Consider the following 24,240-nt stretch of genomic DNA (forward strand, 5'->3'; position numbering starts at 1 on the left):
CCCCGCACAGACTTGAGAAAAGTCTGTGCGGGGTCAGCACGGACACAATTTTTGGAAAGAAAAATTTGGAAAGAAACAGTCTGTATGGGGTCAGCACGGACACAATTTTTCTTTCCAAATACTTCTGATTTGCACTTGGTTGAGCCCACAAATGTGGAGTGTAGGGAAACAGAGGGTTGATTGCATACACATTATGCCCACTATCAGAATAGATTTTAAGGCATAGAAGACCAAGGTACACACATTTCCAAAGAGCCAGATACAGAGATAGAGACAGAAGTACACAAAAGTAGGAGAGGGTGCTCTAAACTCCCACTTTATTAATATATTTTTTCCTGGTTAGATAGGCCAATTATTTTTAAATTGTATGACTTTGATGATACTTAGTGAGAGCAAAAAGTGGGAAAAAAAATTAATGTGGGCTGCTACACCCGTGCAAGATTTTTATTCTGGTAACACAGGTACATTCTCTGGATAGGGAGTCATCCTGAGACCTATTTTTGGGTGGGAAAGGTGGGCCTGAAATGGATATATTTTGCCCAGAATTAGTGAGACAGGGGCAGGACAAATGAAGACTGGGATTCAGAGGAAGCATTACTGGTATTCTAAAATAGAAATAAAATAAGTACCTGAATCATTTTTTGGCCAAGGAGAACCTTAGATATACTAACTCTGAAATGTGAATGAATCTATTGTTCTCTTCATTCTTTTCTCTTGTTGCAATGCCCAAGTTCAAGCCCTAATCACTTGATACTTGAAGTGTGGTCAAACCTTTTGATGTAGAGTCCCTGTGGGTGATCTACAAGACTTTCCTTTACATGCCAACAAGTATCACCTTCACAACAAAACTCCTTCAGCTCAAGCCTCTGCCTCAAGTCTCAGCAACTCATTATGAATAAAATAGTAGCATTTTGGTAATAAAATATCTGAATTTTAATACAATTGTGCTTTAAAACCACTACTAGGTACTTTGAGATTACTGGAAGTGATCAGATTCCAATCAGGGCTACTCATTATGACACTGGTCATTAAGGAGTATATGCCAGATGTGATCGATCTCTAAAGCTCGAAGGCACAATGCAAAAATAATTTCCATAGCGATGAACATTGACAGTTACCCCAAAGGTGATCCTAGAAATTTCTCAGAGGAGATGAGTTTACTTTGCATACATGTTCAAAACGCTACAAACTGAATCAAGAAAGAATGATTTAAACTATTAAGAAACAAAGTTTCTGGAAATTTTTCAGACTGTAAAAAAGGTCTTACTCTAAGACTTTTCATCTGTAAAGAGGGTCTTACTGATGAAGGTAGGGCAGTTCCAGTAAAATTTTGGAAAACAAAATATAGCGCTTCATCTGTGTTTGAAATAAAAAGTCAGTTACTAAATAAAAATTAGCATTCCAAATATAGTATACAGAAATAGTCTTAAAACACCTGCTTCTGTACTTCTCTAATTAAAAGCTACTCTTTTCTAGCAAATGTATTTTTATTAAACAGTTCCACAAGCTTTTACATGTATTATATTTCTAGACACTCTAGCAGTCTGTGGTGCACATACTTGTTGGTGAGTGAAGCAAAGGTTAAGTGTGTATGACACAGATGAGCCCCGAGATTAAGTATACTCTGTGAAATGCATGTGGATGTTCATGATTTAAACCAATGAACTGTGGCCTGAAATGATGTCACACGAAGCGCAGCGGTAAGTGGAAGGTTAAACCTACTTGCATCTCGGCTCATTAAACGCAGTTAAAGTGCAAATCCCCTCATTCTGACAGTAGTGATCACAAGGGTTCTCTTTCTGGTCACAGCGCTGACTTTTAAACCCCACAGAGCATCTGCAGAATTTCAGTAAAATACAGCTAAATAAAGCGTCTGACTTTTTTGTTGCTAAATATGTTTTAAATTCATTTCATACAGAGATAGTAACATTTGAATGAAAGGTTCCCAGATGTGCTCACTTCTCTCTCAAACACACTCATCACATGCTACTCTGACAAGGTCGGGAGCGGGATGCAGATGTGGGTTATACGTGGGCATCCTCCTTCCAGTCAAACAGTGATGAAACTCCCAACAGTGACCATGTAATCTGAATGATTTTATTTCAAATTGTCCACTCTGGATAATCAGATCATGGAGGGGGGAAAATATTAAATTCCAGATTTTCTCAGGAGCACTATGGATATACCCAATATTTTTCCTAGGTGTTGAGAAACCCAGACACTCAAGTTATTCTAAAGGAGCCAGGGGCTTAATAGGTTTACATAATAAAACAGTCTAAGTCTCATACAAACATAAAATAGCATTATACATTTGAAAGAATATTACAAGTTCTTTTGAAAAAAATGGCCATAAGTACCAAAGGATTCATAAAAGATGATTATCTCTGGGCTTCACATATGAGAATAAGGTCAATAGAATTATTACAATTTTCTCTGGCATTTCCAAGTTCAAAGGTCTATGCATGTCTGAAATGGTATGATGCTAAGAACAGAATGAGCTCTTCCTCATGAAATCATTAGCAATTTGATGAAAGAGGAGATTCCGCAGCACATGAGCTGATGAGGGACAATACTTGATCAGAGATGTCCATGAAACACTCATTTAAAATTACCCCAGGAAAGGAGAATAATAGAACGGGGATTTCATGTACATACAAAGGCTTATTATAAAATGCCCATGATTTGATTAAATACTCACAGACACACAGGTACATTTGTCTCCGGGTCCAGCTGGCATGTGCCACCATTGTAACAGTAGCCATCACATAACTGACAGCTAGAGGCAATCTTTCCATTAGTGCAGCTGCAACAACAAAGAAAAAAATTTTGTTGTTATTGGCAACATTATTGCTGAAAACTGACATAAATTCTCTGTGGATGAGAATATTCACCATATAGGAGAGATGGAGTGGCTGGTTAAAAGGAAGTTTTCAAGACATCTGACTTGACTCACTAGAGGCAGTTTTTATTTAATTTAAGTTAGAATGATGCCATAAAATTTTCCTTCTGATAATTTTCAAATTTTCAACCAGTTCATTTAATATAAACATTTGTGAGAAAAAATATACTCTAATGTCTATCATTTACACTTCCCAGGGACATTAGCATCAATATCTTGTTCCTTTTTCATGTAAGTAGGGTTTGGTGACGTCTGTGTGAATGATAAACCACATGATCAAGTACTCTGGAAAAAAGTGCTTTAGCTTTTCTTCTAAAGTGGAAAATCTGTTTCAAAGAATGCTAGGACTTTTAGACCCCACTTTTCAGAAGAAAGTGGAGGGTTATCCTGTAGCCATTTTTATTCCACTGTTTCTCTTTGAATATGTATTGTAACTAATGTTGAACTATTTTTATTCTAACACAAAAAACATGGAGTAGTTCATAACAACAACAACCACCACCAAAAAAACAGTTATATTATAGGGGCAATGTGCAATATGGCAACAAAGTAATGAGACAGGCTTTCTTGAAAAACTTACCAAAATGTTTCTAAGTTTAAAGTCACATCACATGTTAGGGACAAGAATAAATAACTACTGCTACATCGTCAAAATAAACCTAATAATACTGGGAAAAACACAGATATATTTTACTTGCCATGTTACATTTTTTAAATAAATAGTCAAACAATTAGATTGGACAGTGAAAACTGTTGAGTGAATGCAGAAATGTGCATCAACATTTCAAATTATCCAGGGACCTACTCTGTGGGTCAAAACCAGAATTAACAGGAGATCATGCTGGCAATTCTGAATATGTGGTCATGTCAGTATTAGCTGCTATGAAACAATCAATGGTATCACAGTGCATCTGGACATAACCTTGACAAAATAATCCGGCTACAATATCGCTTGATCACTTTGATCCTCTCCATGATGGATATCTGTTGTAGTACGTCTGTCATAGGGTGATTTCTAATGATAGGTGAGATGCCTAAAAATAATTGGTTGGCATGTAGTTCATTTATTCTGTGCATGTTTATTTGACCTCATGTGAGTCGTGCAGCTACTGGAAATTCCCTCAACTGCTTTTAACATTCAATGGTATTTAATCTGAAGATATTTCTGAAAAGCTTAGATTGTGAAATCACATTTCTTTTCAAGGTAAACAGAAGCAGTGAGCAGTGTAACTATATACAAGATGTGAAATAAAAATATAGGGAAACAGAACAAGACATAGAGAACGGGGGGAGGGTGGTCTCAAGTTTGTACAGACCATCCCATCCTTTATAACCTATAGAGGCACCCTAATATGGATGCAGCGAATTAATAAGCAATCAGTGGTATTGGTGTCTGATAGACTAAGTGCATCTAAGGGACTTTTACTTGTCCTCCATGCCCAGCCTCTTTGAAAATCCTAAGGTCAAAAAATTAGTTTCTTGTTTTATCAAAGGAATGGCCTCAAAAGGGAAAATTAGCTCATTATACATTAAATGATTTTCTACAAAAAAAAGATAACTATAACAAATCTCATCTAAAAGAGACAAAAAAAGAAACTAATTGATGGCTTTGAAACTTCTGCTTCCAATGGATACAGAATATGTTGCCTCTTTTTCCTTCTAAAGTTTTTGTTTGAATCCTAAATTGAAGATAGAAATTTGTAGACATTTTAAACGTGAAATACAAATAGTTTAAATCATTACAATACATCAAAGAGTGCAGCTCATATTTCATAATAATTTTCTTTTTAGAGGCATTCAGCACACGTGCGCACACACACACACACACAGAATATGTAATGTATCATTTTCCAAAAGTTAATTACTAGTTATTCAGTCCACACAAATAATTCCCATGACAATGCTCATCAAAAAGACATAATTTAGGTTATTCAAGATTATGATCAAGTCTTTCTTCACCAGTATTCACTTTGATTTCCTGAAAAGAGAAAAATACGCAATTGGCTCTATTTTAAAGATTATACTCACTATACTTGATAGAGTACCTGTTCTACTTAACAGTTCATAGGCTGTTCATTAGAAACACAACTGCCTATTTGTAATCACAAATATACTTGATGGCTTGAATTTTCCTAATTAAGTAAAAATGATTAATTTTATTGCAATTTTGTTTTACTATCTGTTCTTTACCTACGAAACAGAAATTCCAACAGCACCGTAACTTCATTTTAATGCTAATGTGAAAAGTATCATAGAAATAAAAACGAACTTTAATCTTCTAACACATTTCAGAAAATCCAAAGAATTATGTTTGTATTGTCATGTTCAAGTGTTATATAGCCTGTTTAATAAATCAAGTATTACTATACTCCCTATTTTAAAAGTTCCACTATCTCCTCATTGTTAGCAATTGTTATTTATCCATTCTTACATATACATTTCCAAAAAGACCATTTAAAAAACACAAACTCTTATGCTGCACCTCGGTAGCCTGCTCATTGTGAGAATCTGGTGTTTCTGTTTAGGAGAAGGCATTTTTGACGGGATAGCAAGTGATACTGAGGGGCCCTGAGCTCTGCCCTTTCTTCCTTACATACAGGGAAGAGGCTCTGCACATTCACATGAGCTTTTCCAAGGTAAAATGAGTAGGAAACTTTGGCTCACATCATTTCTCATATGATAGCCCATGATCTCTGGGGTAAGTGGAATAGAAGTGTAAAGAAGATTCCGTAGCTTATCCTGATATGGTGCACAGGACATAGAGAACAATGTACACTCACTAATTGAAATACAGTTCTGTCATGCTACAGTTTCATCACAAAGAACAAATGAGATTTATGAGGAAACATGATTTGGATAGTTTATATGAAAGTCTGTTTCACTTTTATGTACTTATCCAAGGCAGATATTTATATATCAATCATATTTTCAATTACTTTACTAAAAAATGTACTTTCAAATGTCCCAATTTTGCAGGTTTGTGTAAATGTCATTCATAATGATAATACAAATCATATTTAGAGTAAATTCTAAAATGAGAGTAAATTTAAAAAGTTGATGTTGTTTGTAATAACATTTTATTGGGTCTTGTTTGGCAGAGCAACATAACTCATCCGGCACCCTTGGTGAGCTCTCAGTGGAAGCTGTGACATGGACACTTTATGGCATGCTTTCCTATCTCATATTCTTATTTATTATACTCCCAAGCAAGGCAAGTGATAGAGTCCAGTCCTTTATAAGCCCTTCCTTTAAAAAGCTGTTAAAAGAGGTCTGGAGTGAGGATTGATCTCTAACCTCAGTGGCAGAGACTTGTTTCACAACAGAAACTGAATGGCACCACCCTTTACCCGTGATGTTCTGTTCTCCATTCACTTAATCTTAAAGCCAAAGGGTAAAAGGCAGTGCAATGAAAGTCAGCTTCGAAGATTTTTGTTTTAGTTACTTCCCAGAACACATTATTCCTTCTGTTTGCTTTAGATCATAATGTTCAAAGTCAGATTAAAAAAAAAAAAAAAAAAGGATCAATGTGTGTTTTCATTAGACAGGTCTTTTGCTCCACCTTTGACAAATCAATTTGCAACAGAAAAGCAAACCTACTTACTATCAATTACAATGATGAAACAATTAAAAGCCTGAGCTAATCTAATTGAATAATATTACATGTAGTTTTTAGAAGTACGCTGAATGCCAGCATTTCTTGCTTAGGAATATTTGGCATAGAGAATAATATGACCATCTTATTACATAAAAGATTTTCATAATTCCCAGATAATTCCAATAGATGTTGAGTAAGTTCGGGTTAAATTAAAATGAACTAGATTTATTCTCTAGTCATTAAAACTGCAATGGGCACAATACAGAATTTTAGAATAAAAACTATCTACAAAGTTTTTACAATTTATTACTGAACTGCAATGTCCATTGGGGTCCAAATGCTTTTATAAATTAAGCTGGATATCCACTTACTTGCAAAGTATATCTTCACTGTCTTTATTTATAATGCAGTGCCCCCCATGGCACCTTACACACTTGTCAACCTCACATTTTGGTCCTTCATAGCGTGTTGGACAGACACATTCAACACTTCCATCATCCCCAATGGTACATGATTCAGAATTCACACAATAGTGGTGGCACACGTCTAGGAAAAAAGGTACAAAGAAAAATAAAATTATATTACAGGACATTTTTCTTCAGTCATAATAAAGGTGAGCCTTTCATTTATTACTTAAAAATGATCAATCAATAGGTAGATTAATTTGTAAAAACAGCTTATAATTACACATAAAGTAGAATTCTTTAATAATGGCTATTGATTCTCCTCTTTGAGTTAGGCATCATTTTCCTCTGGCTAAAAGGAGAGAGCTTGTGTTGCTATAATGCTAGCTGACAAACTCGTTTGGTTCTGAATATTTAAGTTAACAAGTTCCCTTCGCTTTCTTTCTAATGAACAACATAAGTATAGTTTGAAATGAACAGAAATGCTTAACATTTCTTTGGATGTCATTTATTGTTGCCTCTTTCATTCCTCTTTTCATCCAGAGAACAGGGTAATGTTTGGTTGTTGGAGGCCGAAAGAATGAGGGTTGTGATCAAATCGGTATACCACTGAAGGCTATGTGAGTAAGCCACAAACTGTTTCTCATAAATGCAGAATGTTGTCAAACTGACAAACTGTGTATGCCACCCAGAAGGACTGCTGAGGGCAGTCACGATCCAGCCACAAATGTTTCTTATGATTAGGCATAATTGAAGCCTGTCAGTAACAATATGAACCTGTGATCAATTCAGCAGCCGACCTGCTCTTATTACCCAATAAATACGAAAGGCTATAGAAGCTTGGCGATTGCCTTTGCTCACTAGAAGCAGGGAGCTCTATTCTTCCTCCCCTGGCCCTTTCCTTAAAGCAGTTTTTTTTTTGTCTTAAGTTTTCATTTCTACATTCGCTCCTTCATTCATTCTTGTAATGATGGTCCCAAGCAGTAACAGTAGTAAGTGCTGTGATGACAGTCTCAAGGAGTAACAGTGGCAGTCAGCCACATGTGGTGAGCAGAGGACTCCTACCCCTGCACCTGACTTTAGTTTGTGGAAATAAGCCTCCCTGTACATGTAGCAGAAAAAATCCAGGTATTTTCTGCATGCCTGAGCAGGTGAGCAAACGACAAGTTATACCTCTCATGGAACTGCAAGAGGAAAGCAAGCTGGGAGACTAACTGATCCATCATTCATGGGGAATAATAACAGAAATCTAGGCTATTATCCTTTTCTAAGGTAAAAGACTAATCTTCCCATCAGTCACGAAGCTCCCTGTAATCTGAACCTATTGTTTTGAAGGCCATTTCTCATTGAGCATCACAGACAATTTTCTCAACTACAAAGGAACACTTCACCCAAATATTTCTATACCCCTTGAACATGCATAATGAAACAAAGACCAGTTAATAATCTAACAACCACTCTAACAATAGAATTAGACATTCTGCTTCTGTCTTTTGAAAAGCAAACATGTCTATGTTTTTATATATGGATATATTATCATTTATCACACTTAAATATTGAAATTAATAATACAAATGATCCTATGCAAAATAGTTGATTAAATTGATTCTAGACTTTGTGTTTAGAAGATGCAATTTCTTTCTATTTAATTGTGAAGCAATATTAGATTAGCTGAGATAAAAATCACAATTTATAAACTTCATCCTGCTATATGACAATTATAATGGGTAAGAAAAATTAAAACATAATTTATAATTCTCATGTTTATGTTTATCTAGCCCTTTATTTAATCAGAGAGAAATTTATTGACAGACTTGCTTCATATTTACGGAAATTTATTTCAAGCATTCCTATGCTTGCCGTTGCACTGTGCCAAGTACCTTCACTGAGATTCAGGGTTTAAGTCTGTTAATAAGGGTTTTGGATATATTTAAGACATATAGCACTTTCAAAAGGTGAGAGAGTTGGAGATCTGAAATTTAACATAGTGTTAGTAGCCATACATTATGGTTTCTGTAGTTGTTCTAGGCTTGGAGGGCATATGTACATAACACAAATGCTGTTTTACTTTATGAGGAATATATCAACAGCAGTCTATGTGATCATCCAGGACAGCCTCCCATTCAATGCGGAAACCTCTGAAGAAAAACCTTCTTTAGGCAGGTTGCAAGATACCTCTAATTTATAAAAAACTCTTTTAATATTAGCCCCCAACTGCTTTAAAATTTCATCCACTAGGGCTGATGAGCTGTCTGATGAAACAGAAGTCTGCTGATGTTTCTTTGCAACATTTTCTTATTATGTCATTATTCAAAGGTTGCCATGGTGGATATAATTAATTATAGAATCATATAGGGAACTTATTTGCAGATGAAAATTCCAGTGCCTTTCCCTGCCACCTGCTCCTAGATTTTAATTCATAGGTCTGAAATGGGGCCCAGCTAGTTCCCATGGGAACTAGAAAATGTAAGAAATGCTGATCTGGAGAGAATTTTACTAGTTGGCAAAAGGACTACATTGTCTAATACTTGTAAATAGATTTGATTTGACCAAAATAGCTTATTTATTAACTAACATTGAAAACCAAAATTAAAATGTAATTTCTCATTTAAAGTTTTGAAGCACTTTGGTTTTATAACTATACCCTTGAAAAGACCCAAATAACTAGAAAAAAATGGGTTAATATTCTGAAGGTTGATGAATGTCCAGGACCATACTCCAGCAAAGAATAGTTTGCATTTAACATAAACTACTAAAGGTCAAAGTTAAAAAACTTATCTGCGCTATGCTAATTATAAGTATTTTTTGCATAAATTAAATCTTAGTTTAATATTAAAAAGATGGGCTGGGTACAGTGGCTCACACCTGTAATCCCAGCACTTTGGGAGGCTGAGGTGGGTGGATCATCTGAGGTCAGGAGTTCGAGACCAGCCTGACCAGCATGGAGAAACCCCAACTCTACTAAAAATACAAAAAATTAGCTAGACATGGTGGCGGGCACCTGTAATCCCAGCTATTCAGGAGGCTGAGGCAGGAGAATCGCTTGAACTCACGAGGCAGAGGTTGCAGTGAGCCAAGATCATGACATTGCACTCCAACCTGGGCAACAAGAGTGAAACTCTGTCTCATAAATAAATAAATAAATAAGTACTAAAGAATAAAATGAAAAGATGTGGGCCTGTACATAACTCACTAGTAATCAAGAAGATGCAAATTAAATTAACACCTCAATGAAATACCATTACACACCCACCAGATTGATAATATAATAATAGTGGAAACTCTCATTTACTACCCGTGGGAGAGAATATTAGTTCAACCAATTTAGAAAATGGTTGGCAGTATCTCCTAAACTTCAGCATATGAACACCTTATGACCTGGCACTTCCACTGTTAACATATACCCAAAAGAAAAGCATGCACATGTATGTCAAGAAACATACATGTAATATGCACAGCAGTATTTATAAAAGCAGCCCAAATTAAAAAAAGTCTAAATGTCTGTCCCAAGAATGGATAAACTATGGTTCATTTATACAGTAAAATGCACGTATACAAACACACAAAATACAGCTATAAGCAAAGATATGGATGAATCTCACAACAATAATATTGAGGAAAAATAGACACAAAAATAGACTACTTTTTTAAAATTTATATAAGGTTCAAAAGTTAAATCGAATCTATGGTTTTAGAAGTCATGAAGGATTTATCTTATGGGAGAGGAGAAAGGACAGTGAAGAACATGAGGGAACTTTTGCGGTGCTGAGAATGTTTTTCTTGACTTGAATGCTGATTTAAACTGATGTGTACACCTTGTAATATTTAATTGAACTGTTTCTTGTGATTTTAAACTTTTCTGTGTATATTACACTTCAACAGAGAATGCTTTTTCTTTTAAATAAGAGGTACATGAGCTACCTTTGAATATTTTAGAAATTCTCATTTATTTAGCTAACTAGGCTAAATAGTTTTTCTCTTTGTAGGAACAACTTTTAAAAGATATTCATGGTTCACTTTTTATGCTTTACAGAAAATCCTTCACTCTTTAATGCATCCAATATTTTTTTCATAGCATGTCAGATATGCATTATTCAATGCAGTTGATTGGCCTCATGGCATAAAAATAGAATCCAAGACTGTAAAATAAATGTTTGCTTATGATAAAATTGGGAAAAAAGCAAATATTAGAATTTGCACTTTAATAAATAATTCTAAATTGCATGTTTTTAAGACATGCCATTTTTTCCCCTCTAAAAATGGCAGAAATCGTTTTATGCTCTGAACCCTTTCTCTACAGATATTCAAATGGGAAGACATTTCATTTCACCCAGTTCACATTCTTTTTTTTTTTTTTTTTTATTATACTTTAAGTTCTAGGGTACATGTGCATAACGTGCAGGTTTGTTACATATGTATACTTGTGCCATGTTGGTGTGCTGCACCCATCAACTCGTCAGCACCCATCAATTCCTCATTTATATCAGGTATAACTCCCCAATGCAATCCCTCCCCCTCCCCCCTCCCCATGATGGGGGCCCCATTGTGTGATGTTCCCCTTCCCGAGTCCAAGTGAGCTCATTGTTCAGTTCCCACCTATGAGTGAGAACATGCGGTGTTTGGTTTTCTCTTCTTGTGATAGTTTGCTAAGAATGATGGTTTCCAGCTGCTTCCATGTCCCTACAAAGGATGCAAACTCATCCTTTTTGATGGCTGCATAGTATTCCATGGTGTATATGTGCCACATTTCCTTAATCCAGTCTGTCACTGATGGACATTTGGGTTGATTCCAAGTCTTTGCTGTTGTGAATAGTGCCGCAATAAACATACGTGTGCATGTGTCTTTGTAGTAGCATAATTTATAATCCTTTGGGTATATACCCAGTAGTGGGATGGCTGGGTCATATGGTACATCTAGTTCTAGATCCTTGAGGAATTGCCATACCGTTTTCCATAATGATTGAACTAGTTTACAATCCCACCAACAGTGTAAAAGTGTTCCTATTTCTCCACATCCTCTCCAACACCTGTTGTTTCCTGATTTTTTAATGATTGCCATTCTAACTGGTGTGACACTCCATGCTGAGTTAAAATTCAGGGGCAAAGAGTTGCTCACTACATTCCAGCCCTGGCAGAGTTGCCTCCCATTGCCTTTCTGTGAAAATCTTCTATCTCCAGTTATTTGGCTTAATATTTGAAGCATGTGGAAGCTGCTGAGTTAAGATGCTTAGTTGGACTGTTTCCTGCACCCCAGTTAGGATTCTAGGGCCTATTCTTTGACGTTTATGAAATGCCTTTGTCTCTTTCTCTTGCTTCCTTCTCTCTCTCTCTCTCTCTCTCTCTCTCTCTTATCTTAAGGGCTTTCCTATTTACTCATTTCCCACTCCAAGACTCCTGAACACAGCAGAAAGCAGATCTTACTTAATAAGAGACTTTAGCATCTGATATTTCGGCTACGACACAATCATTGGATACTTGTAAATTGTAAAGCAAAATAATCTCTTCAAGTGTCCTCTGTTATTTCAAATGTTATCATGGTGCATGCTATGTGCAAGTCTAGGAAAGAGTTTGAAACATCTGATGGTGTTTTCTATTTCTAAATTGGGTGATTCAAACAAAGTCCAGGTTTTCTGTAATTGACTTAAAGTAATAACTGCAATATTAGTAAATCATAAGAACGCTAGTTTCTCTCTCATTCCCTTCACATCTATAATGCACTTAGAATTACAAGCATCTGTGTAAACTTGTATAAATATGTGCCATATTTTCATGAGTGTCACCTCTCTATATACTCTCACATAATTACTACACACTCATATTTAAATTCCAAGTATCAATTCAGCCATTTATCTAATAAAATGAGTACTTCATTAGTACTTCTCAGCCCAGTGGAAACTGGCTTACTAATTTAGCAAAGTCTGAAGAATAGTATATGAGAAGGCTTCTTCAGTATGTAATTGTTTACTTTGGTTCTAAAGGTTACTTTCCTGACCTATAAGCTCTGAAGAAAAAAAAAAAGAACAGAAACTTAATAGTTATTAGATAAACACCTTTTTATTTTTCATCCCACAGCACTAAAAATATTAATGATCCCATTGGGGTTACTACTTTAAGCACCACAAATCTTTAAAATCATTTTGAAAGTAGCCTTTATAAAGATAGATACATATTTTCTTAAGTAAAATGTATTGATACTTTACTAATCATTTGTTAGTAAAGGACCAAGAGGACCAATTGTTGTTGGAGTTTTATAGCCTTCTGAATTAATTTTTATATTTCACCTTTGCTAAGTGAAATGTTACTGAATATGGAGAAGTAGGCAAATCTAAATGAAAAACTTAATAATTTCCCCAAAAATAAAGGAGATGGTGTGCAGCAAAGGGATGACCTTCTACTTTATAATATAGATACACAACCACTCAACTCACACTCCACTTTCACACACAACCATTTTATTGTGTTGTTCAAATTTTAAATTTAGCTTAATAATTAGTAGCACTAAAATAAAGTTGGAAACAGCGATAGATGGAAAATGACAGTTTAGAAGAAAAATACTGATAATAAAAGATTTTTGTTGTTGTTGTTGTAGGGGTTGGGATAAGGAAGGGACAGAATATAGTAAAGAGTGGTTGAAGACAAGATAGATGAGTCTAGGTACACTGGTCAATAGAAGTAGTCAATTTATGAACGGTACAGTTAATCATCTTATGAACAACATGTGTAATTTGGCTATGAATATAAAATGGAAATGAGTAATTCATAATTGATTATTTGCTGTGGACATGTATGCGCCTTATTGTATGCTAGGAACCCTGGAAAGAGCTCAGAAATGCATGATGGCACACTAGCTCTGAGATAACTGACAAGTCGATCATAAGGTTAAAGCAAGAAGAAAAAAGGACCCAACATTGATCTAAATGGTTACTGTGGCAAAGCCTAAAGTTATTACTACCCAAAGTAATATCTTCCTTCCTATCGAGCATGCCATCTCATAAGTTTTGAGCATTTTACTGACCTGAATGGCATAACAGATGAGATAGTCTAGATATAGTAAGAAGGAATAATAATGAAATGTAATTAATCTGTGCTAAGAAAGTAGAGCGAACCATGAAATTACACAACCCTTTATATTCACAATATAAAAATTGTTATAACCTCTGTTAGGGTAATTACACTAAGAACTACCTAGTAGCACCAAACACAATCATGTAATCTAAAGGACAATGATGAATATGTAATCATAGAATATTCAGATGGTAATTAGGTAGATAGTAACTGAAGAATAAATGAATGGCTATTTTCTGCAACAGAAGTAAAGTAATTTTCAAGGGAGATCATTATTGCACACACTCTCTCTCTCTTTTTCTTTCTCTTTTAATGTTTCTTTTCATGCAACCAGAAATACAATGCAAGGAAAATGCAAACGCATTTTCCTTTAATCTTTCCACAGTAATAGACTCTACATAAAAATATGCACATGTATGGGCAAATACACAGGTTTACAAATATTTATGGAAAGCCATATAGCTATACAATCTATAACTGCATTTAACTTATTTCCCTAATATTTTCCTATAGAAAAGTAATTGCCAAAACTATTTAGCTATTTACTCATATTTGCAATTGGGCTATTCACACTGTAATAATTAGTGAAGTGTGAAATTTAAAGAGAAGAAAATCAAAATAAACTAATATCAGCTAAGCAGGGTATGAAGATACCATATAAGGATAATGAGAAACTGCAGAGCCTTTAATGGCTAATTCAGAAAGGTTATATAGGGCAAACTAAGTATATGAGAATTAGACATTAATATAATTGCATTATATTAATGTACACTTATTGTTCTACTTCACTGAATTTTAATCTAGCCTTTAAAAATAAATTTTGTGAAATGGTTTTATATTCATCATTTAAGTATGCATTTGATAATTTAAGGCTGCACTCATATACACAAACCAACAACACATTAAATGTAGGACGGAATTACCATCACAAAGACTAGGTAAATTTCACAGTGCATATCCCCAGGCATTCTATAACTGAGGAGCCAGTTTCAGTGCAATTTATATTCCACCTTCACTGTTATTTAATTGTGTCCCAGAGGCAGTAGATCCTATGCATTCTGCTGGTATTATCCCTGCAGAGTGGTTTATGGTTGCTTCCATATCTGTATGAAATGTAGAATTTCCAGAGCAATCAACAATATAATTTTATAAACTTTTGATGAATACTTATACTGGGATGAGATAATAAGGAAAAGAGAAAAAAATGGACAGAAGTTGAGGTACTGGAAGCCTAAGTCCAGTCCTTCCTCAGCCTAACAATCTGACCTCACCTGATTTACCTGATTAAATTCTCTAAGATACCCTTTGGTCATCTCTGAACTAAAGCAGTTACATTAAATGATGCCTAAGATTATGTCACGATTCCTTCCTCACCCACTAGTTCCCAGTGGTGCTCTCTATCTAGGACTATAGATTTCTTTTAGTAAAATGATGTAAATGATAATTATGATGATGATAAACACGCATTTTTCAGTGTCTCCTACATGCCAGGCACATGGGTTTGGTATGGTCACAAGCATTAGATGGTGCTATCCTCTTTTTATAGACAAATATAACTGATGCACATAGAGGTTAAGCAATTGCCAAGGTTTGCACACAAATAAGTGGTAGAATAGAACTTCAAACTCAAATAGGCCTAACTGTAGAGGATAAATTCTTATGTTTCATATTTAGTGATTCATAAATACATTCAGGAAAACAAATCTACAAAGCAATTTGAATATCTTTGCTGTTCTCTTTCCTTTCTGTGTATTTAAAATGGAAAGCATCCCATCTCTGTGGATATCCTAGGACCTACCCACCAGTTGGAATATTAAAGGATCCTGTAGCGGCAAAGGCAGCAGACCCACAAGAAGTCTGCATGATAGTAACACAGCCTATAATCTCAAAGCTCAGGGACACAAGCTGGCATTCCCACACCTCAGCTGAAGGTTCGAATGTCAGATGTTATCCTTTGCAGTCTCTCATTCCAATCCAAGTTAGATGTTTCTCTCTCTATCTATGGATAGTTGGTTCAAAGCATGGGATTCTCACACTTGAAGAAAACACTGAACCATCAAGGTGATGTATTCATTATCAGACATGATCAACTCTGGGACACTCTAAACAAATAAGTAAACCAAAGTAATAGCCGAGAAACCACAAAGTAAGACATACCTACAGCATTATCATTTACTTACATCTAATTTAGGATGAGGACATTGGAAAGGTTTTCTGGAAAAGTTTTGTAATTCTTAAATATGTTAATAAGAGCAATTGTGGCCTTTCATTACCTAGAGATACATAGCAGCAGATGAGTGTCAATTGTTCATCTAGCATGGCTTAGGAGTCAAAACACATAGAGTAACTTGTATACATTGTATACAATTTGTCATTTATGTATACATTTATGCCTTTGAAGAATTAAATCAGGAAACAGAATTTAAAAAGATTTAAGTAATATTAGGTTGATCCTTTTTTACATTCCTCAAGTGTTTTACATAGCCTAAGATTTTTAATAATTAAACTTTATTGCTTAGTGCTAAATATACCTTCCAAAGTCAGAGCTGTGTTTAATAAAGTAGGCAAACATTAAATCCAGGTATGCCAATTAAATATTCACTGAGGAAAAAATGTCTGCAAAACTCTGATTAGAAATGATAAATTTTCATCAGGAAAGCATGCCTAAGGAAATACCACTTTCTATTTTACTAATGAAAATAGTAGTGTATTTCAAATATTTCTATATAAAGGAATTTTGAAAATTAAAGAATAAAATCTATCTTGATCAGTGACATCTCTAAGTGTCCAGGGAGAAGGAAAATGTAAAACTCAGCCAAATTATCCAAAAATTTGATTTGAGTGAGTGACATATGGGGTGGGATTTTTAAAGTACCAGCATTTCAATTTTTGACAGACTGCCATTGTAAAATGCATATTAACAATGATGGCATCAATAGTTTTCAAAATAGTCAAAAATCAACTCATAGAGCTATCATAACAATGTTTTTTAACCAGACAAACTAATAGGAAGTATTCATAATTTTTGTTTATAAACAGTGTTTTGAATTGAGTAGTTCTTTATTTTTAAAGCAGTCCAGCTACAAAAGATTTTAGCAAGTAACTATTTATAAGTGGTAAAGTCATTTGAGACTTGTGAGCAAGCTGAGTTGCAGATGACAGCTAAATATGGCTTAACAGATGAGGCTAACTGAAACCCAAATAAGTGAATAAGCATATGATGGCCTGAAAAAGAATGGAAATGAAGCATGCAAATATAGGCCATGCCTCCACAGCCATAAACAAGCCATTTGCCATATTTAGGCCCTAATTTCTCTATCAAGACCCTGAGTATGTATTAAGGTTCAATTAATTTCAACCTAATACAATTTATTAACATCTGCTGTGTTAGTATCCACAGTGTTAATACTGTACATGTCTCCAGAGTGCTTAAACTCTGATAGAATCATAAAGGCTAACATAGTTGAAAACAATTGAGATCAATAATAGATTTTCATTAGCAAATACGTGGCTTTATTTTTTACAAAAAACAAAACAAAATGTTTTCAGAGTGCAAAGTAATGACTCAAATTTTCGAAAACTGAAAAGGAATTCATGGAGAAATGGATGGTGAATAAAGCTGGATAGGAGATAATCATGAAAAACATTTCCATCTCAGATAAGAGCATCATGAGGAAAGTTATTGTCATCACGTTGTATGTAGCCTAACCGGAGGGCAGGCAACATCTCACCTCATCATAGTGAGAGAATACGAGACCATCTTATACACACCCATACAGTTCCTGTGTACATAATTTTATCTTTCCCTTCCTTTTTCCTTTTTCATTCTTTCCTCCTTTTTTGTATCTCTTTTATATCCTTCCATCCTTACTTTCTTCCTTCTTTCAAGCTACCCACTTCAAATCTATATGTTGAAGCAATGATTTCTGATACACATAAATGTACTTTGCTTCTAGTTTTTTTCAATGTTACTACACAACCAAAAATATGAGTGAAAAGTTAGATGATAGATAAATAGAGGGATGATAAAGATAGATGTATATTTATCTTTCCATATATATATATACATATCTATCTCGATCTATATCCATATATCTTGCTATCACCCCAGTGTAGAAATCTCTCTATATAAATATCTATCTATATCTATATATGGATACCTATATACCTATCGATATCTATATATCTATATACCTATATATATCTAGATATCTATATATACATATGTATAACTAGGTATCTATCTCTATATATACCTAGATATTTATATCTATATACCTATATCTCTCTCTGTGTGTGTATATATATATGGATATCTATATACCTATCTATGTCTGTATAATTATATGTGGATATATATTTATATATGGATATCTATAGATACAGATATCTATACATGGATATCAAAATATATGGATATCTATAGATTTAGATATCTATATATGATATCTATATATGATATCTACATATATGGATAATCTCTCTCTAGGTATGTGGGTGTGTAGATACATATACCTATCTATATATATGGATATCTATGGATATAGATAGGTATATGTATCTACACACACACACACACACACACACACATATAGAGAGAGAGATTTCTATATTGGTATGATAGCAAGATATATATAGATATAGATAGGGGTGTGTGATATACACAGAGAGAGAGAGAGATTTCTACATTGGTGTGACATCAAGAAGAAAAAGTAGATTATAGAAGTGATTATTATTTAATCAGAAATCACTAAAATATTGAGAGTCACCTTGAAAAGGTCACCTGGCAGAATAATGTATACAAACTAGCAAGGATCCCCTGGTTAAATGTGCCATTTCTTTAGGTCAGATGTGTATAAATAAACAATTTATTGATATGTAATAGTCAGGTTCCCTCTGTGCTAAGACTTTCATAATAATTCAAAGGTTTCAGAAAATCACTTTCATTGTATTGTTAATAGCATTTAACCTTTAACAAGATTAGAGGTATGCATTCAATCACTCTAATTCATCAATAAAATACTAATCCCAGATACTTTCATTTAGAAACACTATTTTTAAAAATCATCCTCATAAATCGTTCTGCCCTTAAGGAGATGAGATTCAGTTATTACTCTTTCATGTATATGGTGTACAGAAAGATACTGCAGTGAGAAACTATATGACATAGTAAGTAACATGTTTTTGCTTCTGAAACCTCTGACCTTTCTCTTTATTTAGGAAGTAGTTAGATTCTTAATTATACTTCTTTACTTTTCATCATCTCTAGTCTCACTACCTGACATATAACATAATTGCATATTCTTTATATATAAAAAAAGCAGTACAATAAGAGCAGTTTTCCGTTTTATTCATAATGAAACCCCAAGCCTCAGTAGCTGGCACACAGTAGATGCTCTACTAATATGTGTTGAATTAATAAATGAGCACTTACCCTTGGAACGCAGGGCACTACAGAAGGCAGAGAACAAGAGTAATACTGCTGATTGTTTAGATTTAAACCACTAAGCAAGTTATACATTTTTATAAATATTGGATCATCCAAGGCTGGTTTGTCCTATTCTGAAACTAACCGAAGTTTACCAGCATGGGTTTGTGTTCAGATGGAGGAATAAAAGAGGGAGGCTGGAAAGGAAAATCACTTGGGAAGCAAATACAGATGCCATCAAGTGCCAATGAGAGAGCCCTTGGATATCCAGTGCCTACATAAAACAGACACTCAGGTGCTGGATCAATGAACCAACTATTGGCCACTCTAGACATGCCATCTGAATGAAAATGAGACTTCCAAATTCTCAGAAATGTGGCATGCCACAGAATTAGACTAAGCTTTTTAGCTTCCAATGGATTTCAGTTTGCGGTCATAATCTAATCTGTGCATGGAAGTAAGCCCAATCATAAAACTATTTTCATCAGTGTTCTAATCTACTTACTTTCAATGACTCAGTGCTAAGGTCCATTCTAAATTCATGGATCATTTTAGAAATTATGAAGTGAAGCATCTGATGCTATATCCAACAAATCTAGATTCTCATTTGATATATTCTAGGAGCATGGACTCAGAGTATGTGTCCAACAAAGTTCCAAAATCCACTGAAATTGTATTAAGACATTTTATTTACTTAGGTCTAGATGAGGGATCTGAGCAAAAAGGTCAAAACTTTAAAAGAATAGGAATCCTACATTACTTTCCAATGTAAGGAGCACCGAAATCTGAAGTTGAAAAATTTTAGCTTAATTCTAGGTCTTCATGGTCTAGAGGTACCATGGAAGTGACCTTAATTCTTGTCCTGAGATGTTAATCGAGCAATCAGTTAAATCAGGTGCCATTCATTATATGGTCCCATTCATCTGAATGTATTTGTTTCTGCCAATGAGTTGGTTCATTTCTGTCAGTTGATTTTCAAGGAAAGGTTGCTCTGAGATAATCATTATAAATCTTCCAAGTTCTCAAAACTAATAAAATACAAATTGTTCTGTCAAAGTAAAATTAAAATTATATTATTACCATGGATTTAGACATTAATCTTCAAGGGATATTGCAAGCAAAAAAAAAAAAAAAAATTCCAAATGTGGTCACTTGACCTTTGAACTAATCTAGTACTATTACAGACCAAGTGCCTTCCCATTCCCATGGTGCTCTGTACTTAAGATGTATCTGATTCTGTGAGGCAACCCGTTACATTGGTTTTTCTATTAATAATTTATTTTCATTTTATCGAGGATCTATATTGTGAAAAATTACTGTCTCTGGCATGATGTTACATTTTAATTTAACTTTGCTTTTATTTGTTGGGACTTTCACTTTATTTCCTGGAAAACGTAGTGGATTTAAAAATGTCTATGTTTATTTAATCAGATTTATGACTAAATAAATATTTAATCATATTTATTTAATATTTATGTATTTTCACATCTAGAAAAATGAAATTAAATGTACTCTTTCATAGATTTTCTATTTCTGCTATTATATATTCTTTATTTGATGATAGGCTATATGACCATAGGGTAAATTACAAATCTTTCCTTTCTCTCATCTTTATACCCTTGAACTCAGAACATACAAATTTAAAATTTGGGGACTTTTTTCCTTGACAGCTGACGATGACATACTGACTCATAGTCTCTTTAGCCATTCTTATCTATAATAAGGATAAATACCAAATGTTTCTAGCAGTATACCTACAAAAGAGCTTATATCTTTTATATAAAACAGACTCATAATACCAGTTTGTAGTGATTAAATCTTTAATAGTTAAACATAAAGGTTATCATACTATCTATAAGAAAGGAATTTTATTTCTTCGCTTTAAAGCATTTAAAGATTTCTGACTCATAGCATTTTTATCAAAGCATATTTAGTAGACTTTCCAAATTTGATATAAATAACTATGTTTAAAATTGACTCTTAAATTTACATTTGAACTTTTAAAAAGATGTTAGCAGAGGCATTTAAGTAGCAACAATTTGTTTGGTTTGAGGTAAGCCGCAAATAAATATTTTTGTTTAATCTGTATGTCTCTGCATAATTTATGTGTTACATTGTTTTAAATACTCAATTTTGTTTTCAAGTAATTATTTGTGAATCCATTCAGTTTACTTAAGACCAAGTATAGCAGAATCACAGTCATGATTTCTATTCATGAAAAGCCATGCATTAGTTTTTTTCAGGGAGAGGAGATTTCCCAATAGATATGTACATACAAATCCATTAAAAGGTTACTGTTAGTTGTGAGACATATCATTTTTCAACCTACAACTAAGTAACTTTGAGATGCCTTTCATTGTCTTTATACTGCTTTGTATATGGACTCTTCTTTACATTGTAAAAAGAAGGGTCAAAACATGTCTATAATGCTAACATGGCATAAAAGTAGAAGATTAAACTACCTTGGAATGAGTAAAGGTGAAGCATTGTGAGATTAGAGTTGCCTCAATATCAGGTGAGTTTGGCATGGAAAAAAGTTTCTGCTATGATGCCAACAAGAGTAATTAAGCACTGTTAAAATGTTTTATTCAGTCATGCTCACCAAAATTATTAAATATAATTAATAATATTTCAAGTGCAAGTTCCATGGTGTAGAGATAAAAGTTTATCAATAGTTTAATTTTATAAATGTGCTGCTGAAATTTCAAACAATTATGTGAAAAATAATGGTATGCTCCTAAGTAGTATGAAATAAAGTCCATTTCTGATCTTTTATCATTTTTGACTATAGAACTCGAAGTCCGCTTTATCTAACTTATACTCTCAAAAGATATGTCAGTTGGTTTTCTATTCATCAAAGTTATAAAAGTCAAGTGTCTTCAGAGAACTTTTATACTTACAGATCCCCAATGCCTGCAGCAATGAATATTTAATGTTGCTCAATATATATATCAGTTGAATGAGTTAATTTTAATAATCAGCATTTGTAGTTTCGACTCATATATGATTTAATATCTGCTTGGAAAAACATACCTTGGTTCTTAATAAATTTCCTTTTATGTATAAACACATATGCCTAAAATTATTTTCCTTTTATGATTTTTACTTTTTTTTAACGAAGGCATAATATTAAAACAAAAATCTGTCTGAAAAGTCTAGTTTTACTATTGGGTCAAAATGATCTTCAACAAATTTTTACAACCCTGACAATTTTTTCGAAATAATCTAGGGTAAAAGAGTATCTAAAATAAGGAATTATCTTACCCTTACCCCAACATTCTCTACCATGATCACATTAGAAAATAAATGGGGGGGGGCGGAGCAAGATGGCCGAATAAGAACAGCTTCAGTCTCCATCTCCCAGCGCGAGCGACACAGAAGACCGGTGATTTCTGCATTTTCAACTGAGGTACTGGGGTCATCTCACTCGGGAGTGCCGGACAATAGGTGCTGGTCAGCTGCTGCAGCCCGACCAGCGAGAGCTGAAGCAGGGCGAGGCATCGCCTCACCTGGGAAGCGCGAGGGGGAAGGGAGTCCCTTTTCCTAGGCAGGGGAACTGAGACACACAACACCTGGAAAATCGGGTAACTCCCACCCCAATACTGCGCTGTAACACCGGCACACCGGAGATTATATCCCACACCTGGCCGGGAGGGTCACACGCCCACGGAGCCTCCCTCCTTGCTAACACAGCAGTCTGCAGCAATCTAACCACAAGGCAGCAGCGAGGCTGGGGGAGGGGCGCCCGCCATCGCTGAGGCTTAAGTAGGTAAATAAAGCCCCTGGGAAGCTCGAACTGGGTGGAGTTCACAGCAGCTCAAGGAAACCTGCCTGTCTCTGTAGACTCCGCCTCTGGGGACAGGGCTCAGATAAACGAGCAGAAGCCTGCACAGACGCGAACGACTCTGTCTGACAGCTTTGAAGAGAGCAGTGGATCTCCCAACACGGAGGTTGAGATCTGAGAAGGGGCAGTCTGCCTGCTCAAGTGGGTCACTGACCCCTGAGTAGCCTAACTGGGAGACATCCCCCACTAGGGGCAGTCTGACACCCCACACCTCACAGGGTGGAGTACACCCCTGAGAGGAAGCTTCCAAAGCAAGAATCAGACAGGTGCACTCGCTGTTCAGCAATATTCTATCTTCTGCAACCTCTGCTGCTGATACCCAGGCAAACAGGGTCTGGAGTGGACCTCAAGCAATCTCCAACAGACCTATAGCTGAGGGTCCTGACTGTCAGAAGGAAAACTATTAAACAGGAAGGACACCTATACCAAAACGCCATCAGTACGTCACCATCATCAAAGACCAGAGATAGATAAAACCACAAAGATGGGGAAAAAGCAGGGCAGAAAAGCTGGAAATTCAAAAAATAAGAGCGCATCTCCTCCTGCAAAGGAGCACAGCCCATCGCCAGCAATGGATCAAAGCTGGTCAGAGAATGATTTTGATGAGATGAGAGAAGAAGTCTTCAGTCCATCAAACCTCTCAGAGCTAAAGGAGGAATTACGTACCCAGCGCAAAGAAACTAAAAATCTTGAAAAAAGAGTGGAAGAATTGACAGCTAGACTAATTAATGCAGAGAAGGTCATAAACGAAATGACAGAGATGAAAACCATGACACGAGAAATACGTGACAAATGCACAAGCTTCAGTAACCGACTCGATCAACTGGAAGAAAGAGTATCAGCGATGGAGGATCAAATGAATGAAATGAAGCGAGAAGAGAAACCAAAAGAAAAAAGAAGAAAAAGAAATGAACAAAGCCTGCAAGAAGTATGGGATTATGTAAAAAGACCAAATCTACGTCTGATTGGGGTGCCTGAAAGTGAGGGGGAAAATGGAACCAAATT

General features: G+C 35.0%; 1 protein-coding gene across 1 annotated transcript in view; it reads right to left on the bottom strand.

The window, feature by feature from the left end:
• The window catches only part of LRP1B (LDL receptor related protein 1B), a 1,636,277-nt gene that overhangs the window by 35,381 nt on the left and 1,576,656 nt on the right, over positions 1-24,240 (bottom strand). Inside the window, exons 78-79 of the mRNA XM_026453105.1 lie at positions 6,866-7,040; positions 2,699-2,803 (exon numbers count right to left, since the gene is read on the bottom strand). Of these exons, the coding sequence (XP_026308890.1) occupies positions 2,699-2,803; positions 6,866-7,040 (280 nt within the window). The remainder of the gene's footprint in view (positions 1-2,698; positions 2,804-6,865; positions 7,041-24,240) is intronic.

This window comes from Piliocolobus tephrosceles, chromosome 11, assembly GCF_002776525.5.
Source record: "Piliocolobus tephrosceles isolate RC106 chromosome 11, ASM277652v3, whole genome shotgun sequence".
NCBI classification, from domain to species: domain Eukaryota; kingdom Metazoa; phylum Chordata; class Mammalia; order Primates; family Cercopithecidae; genus Piliocolobus; species Piliocolobus tephrosceles.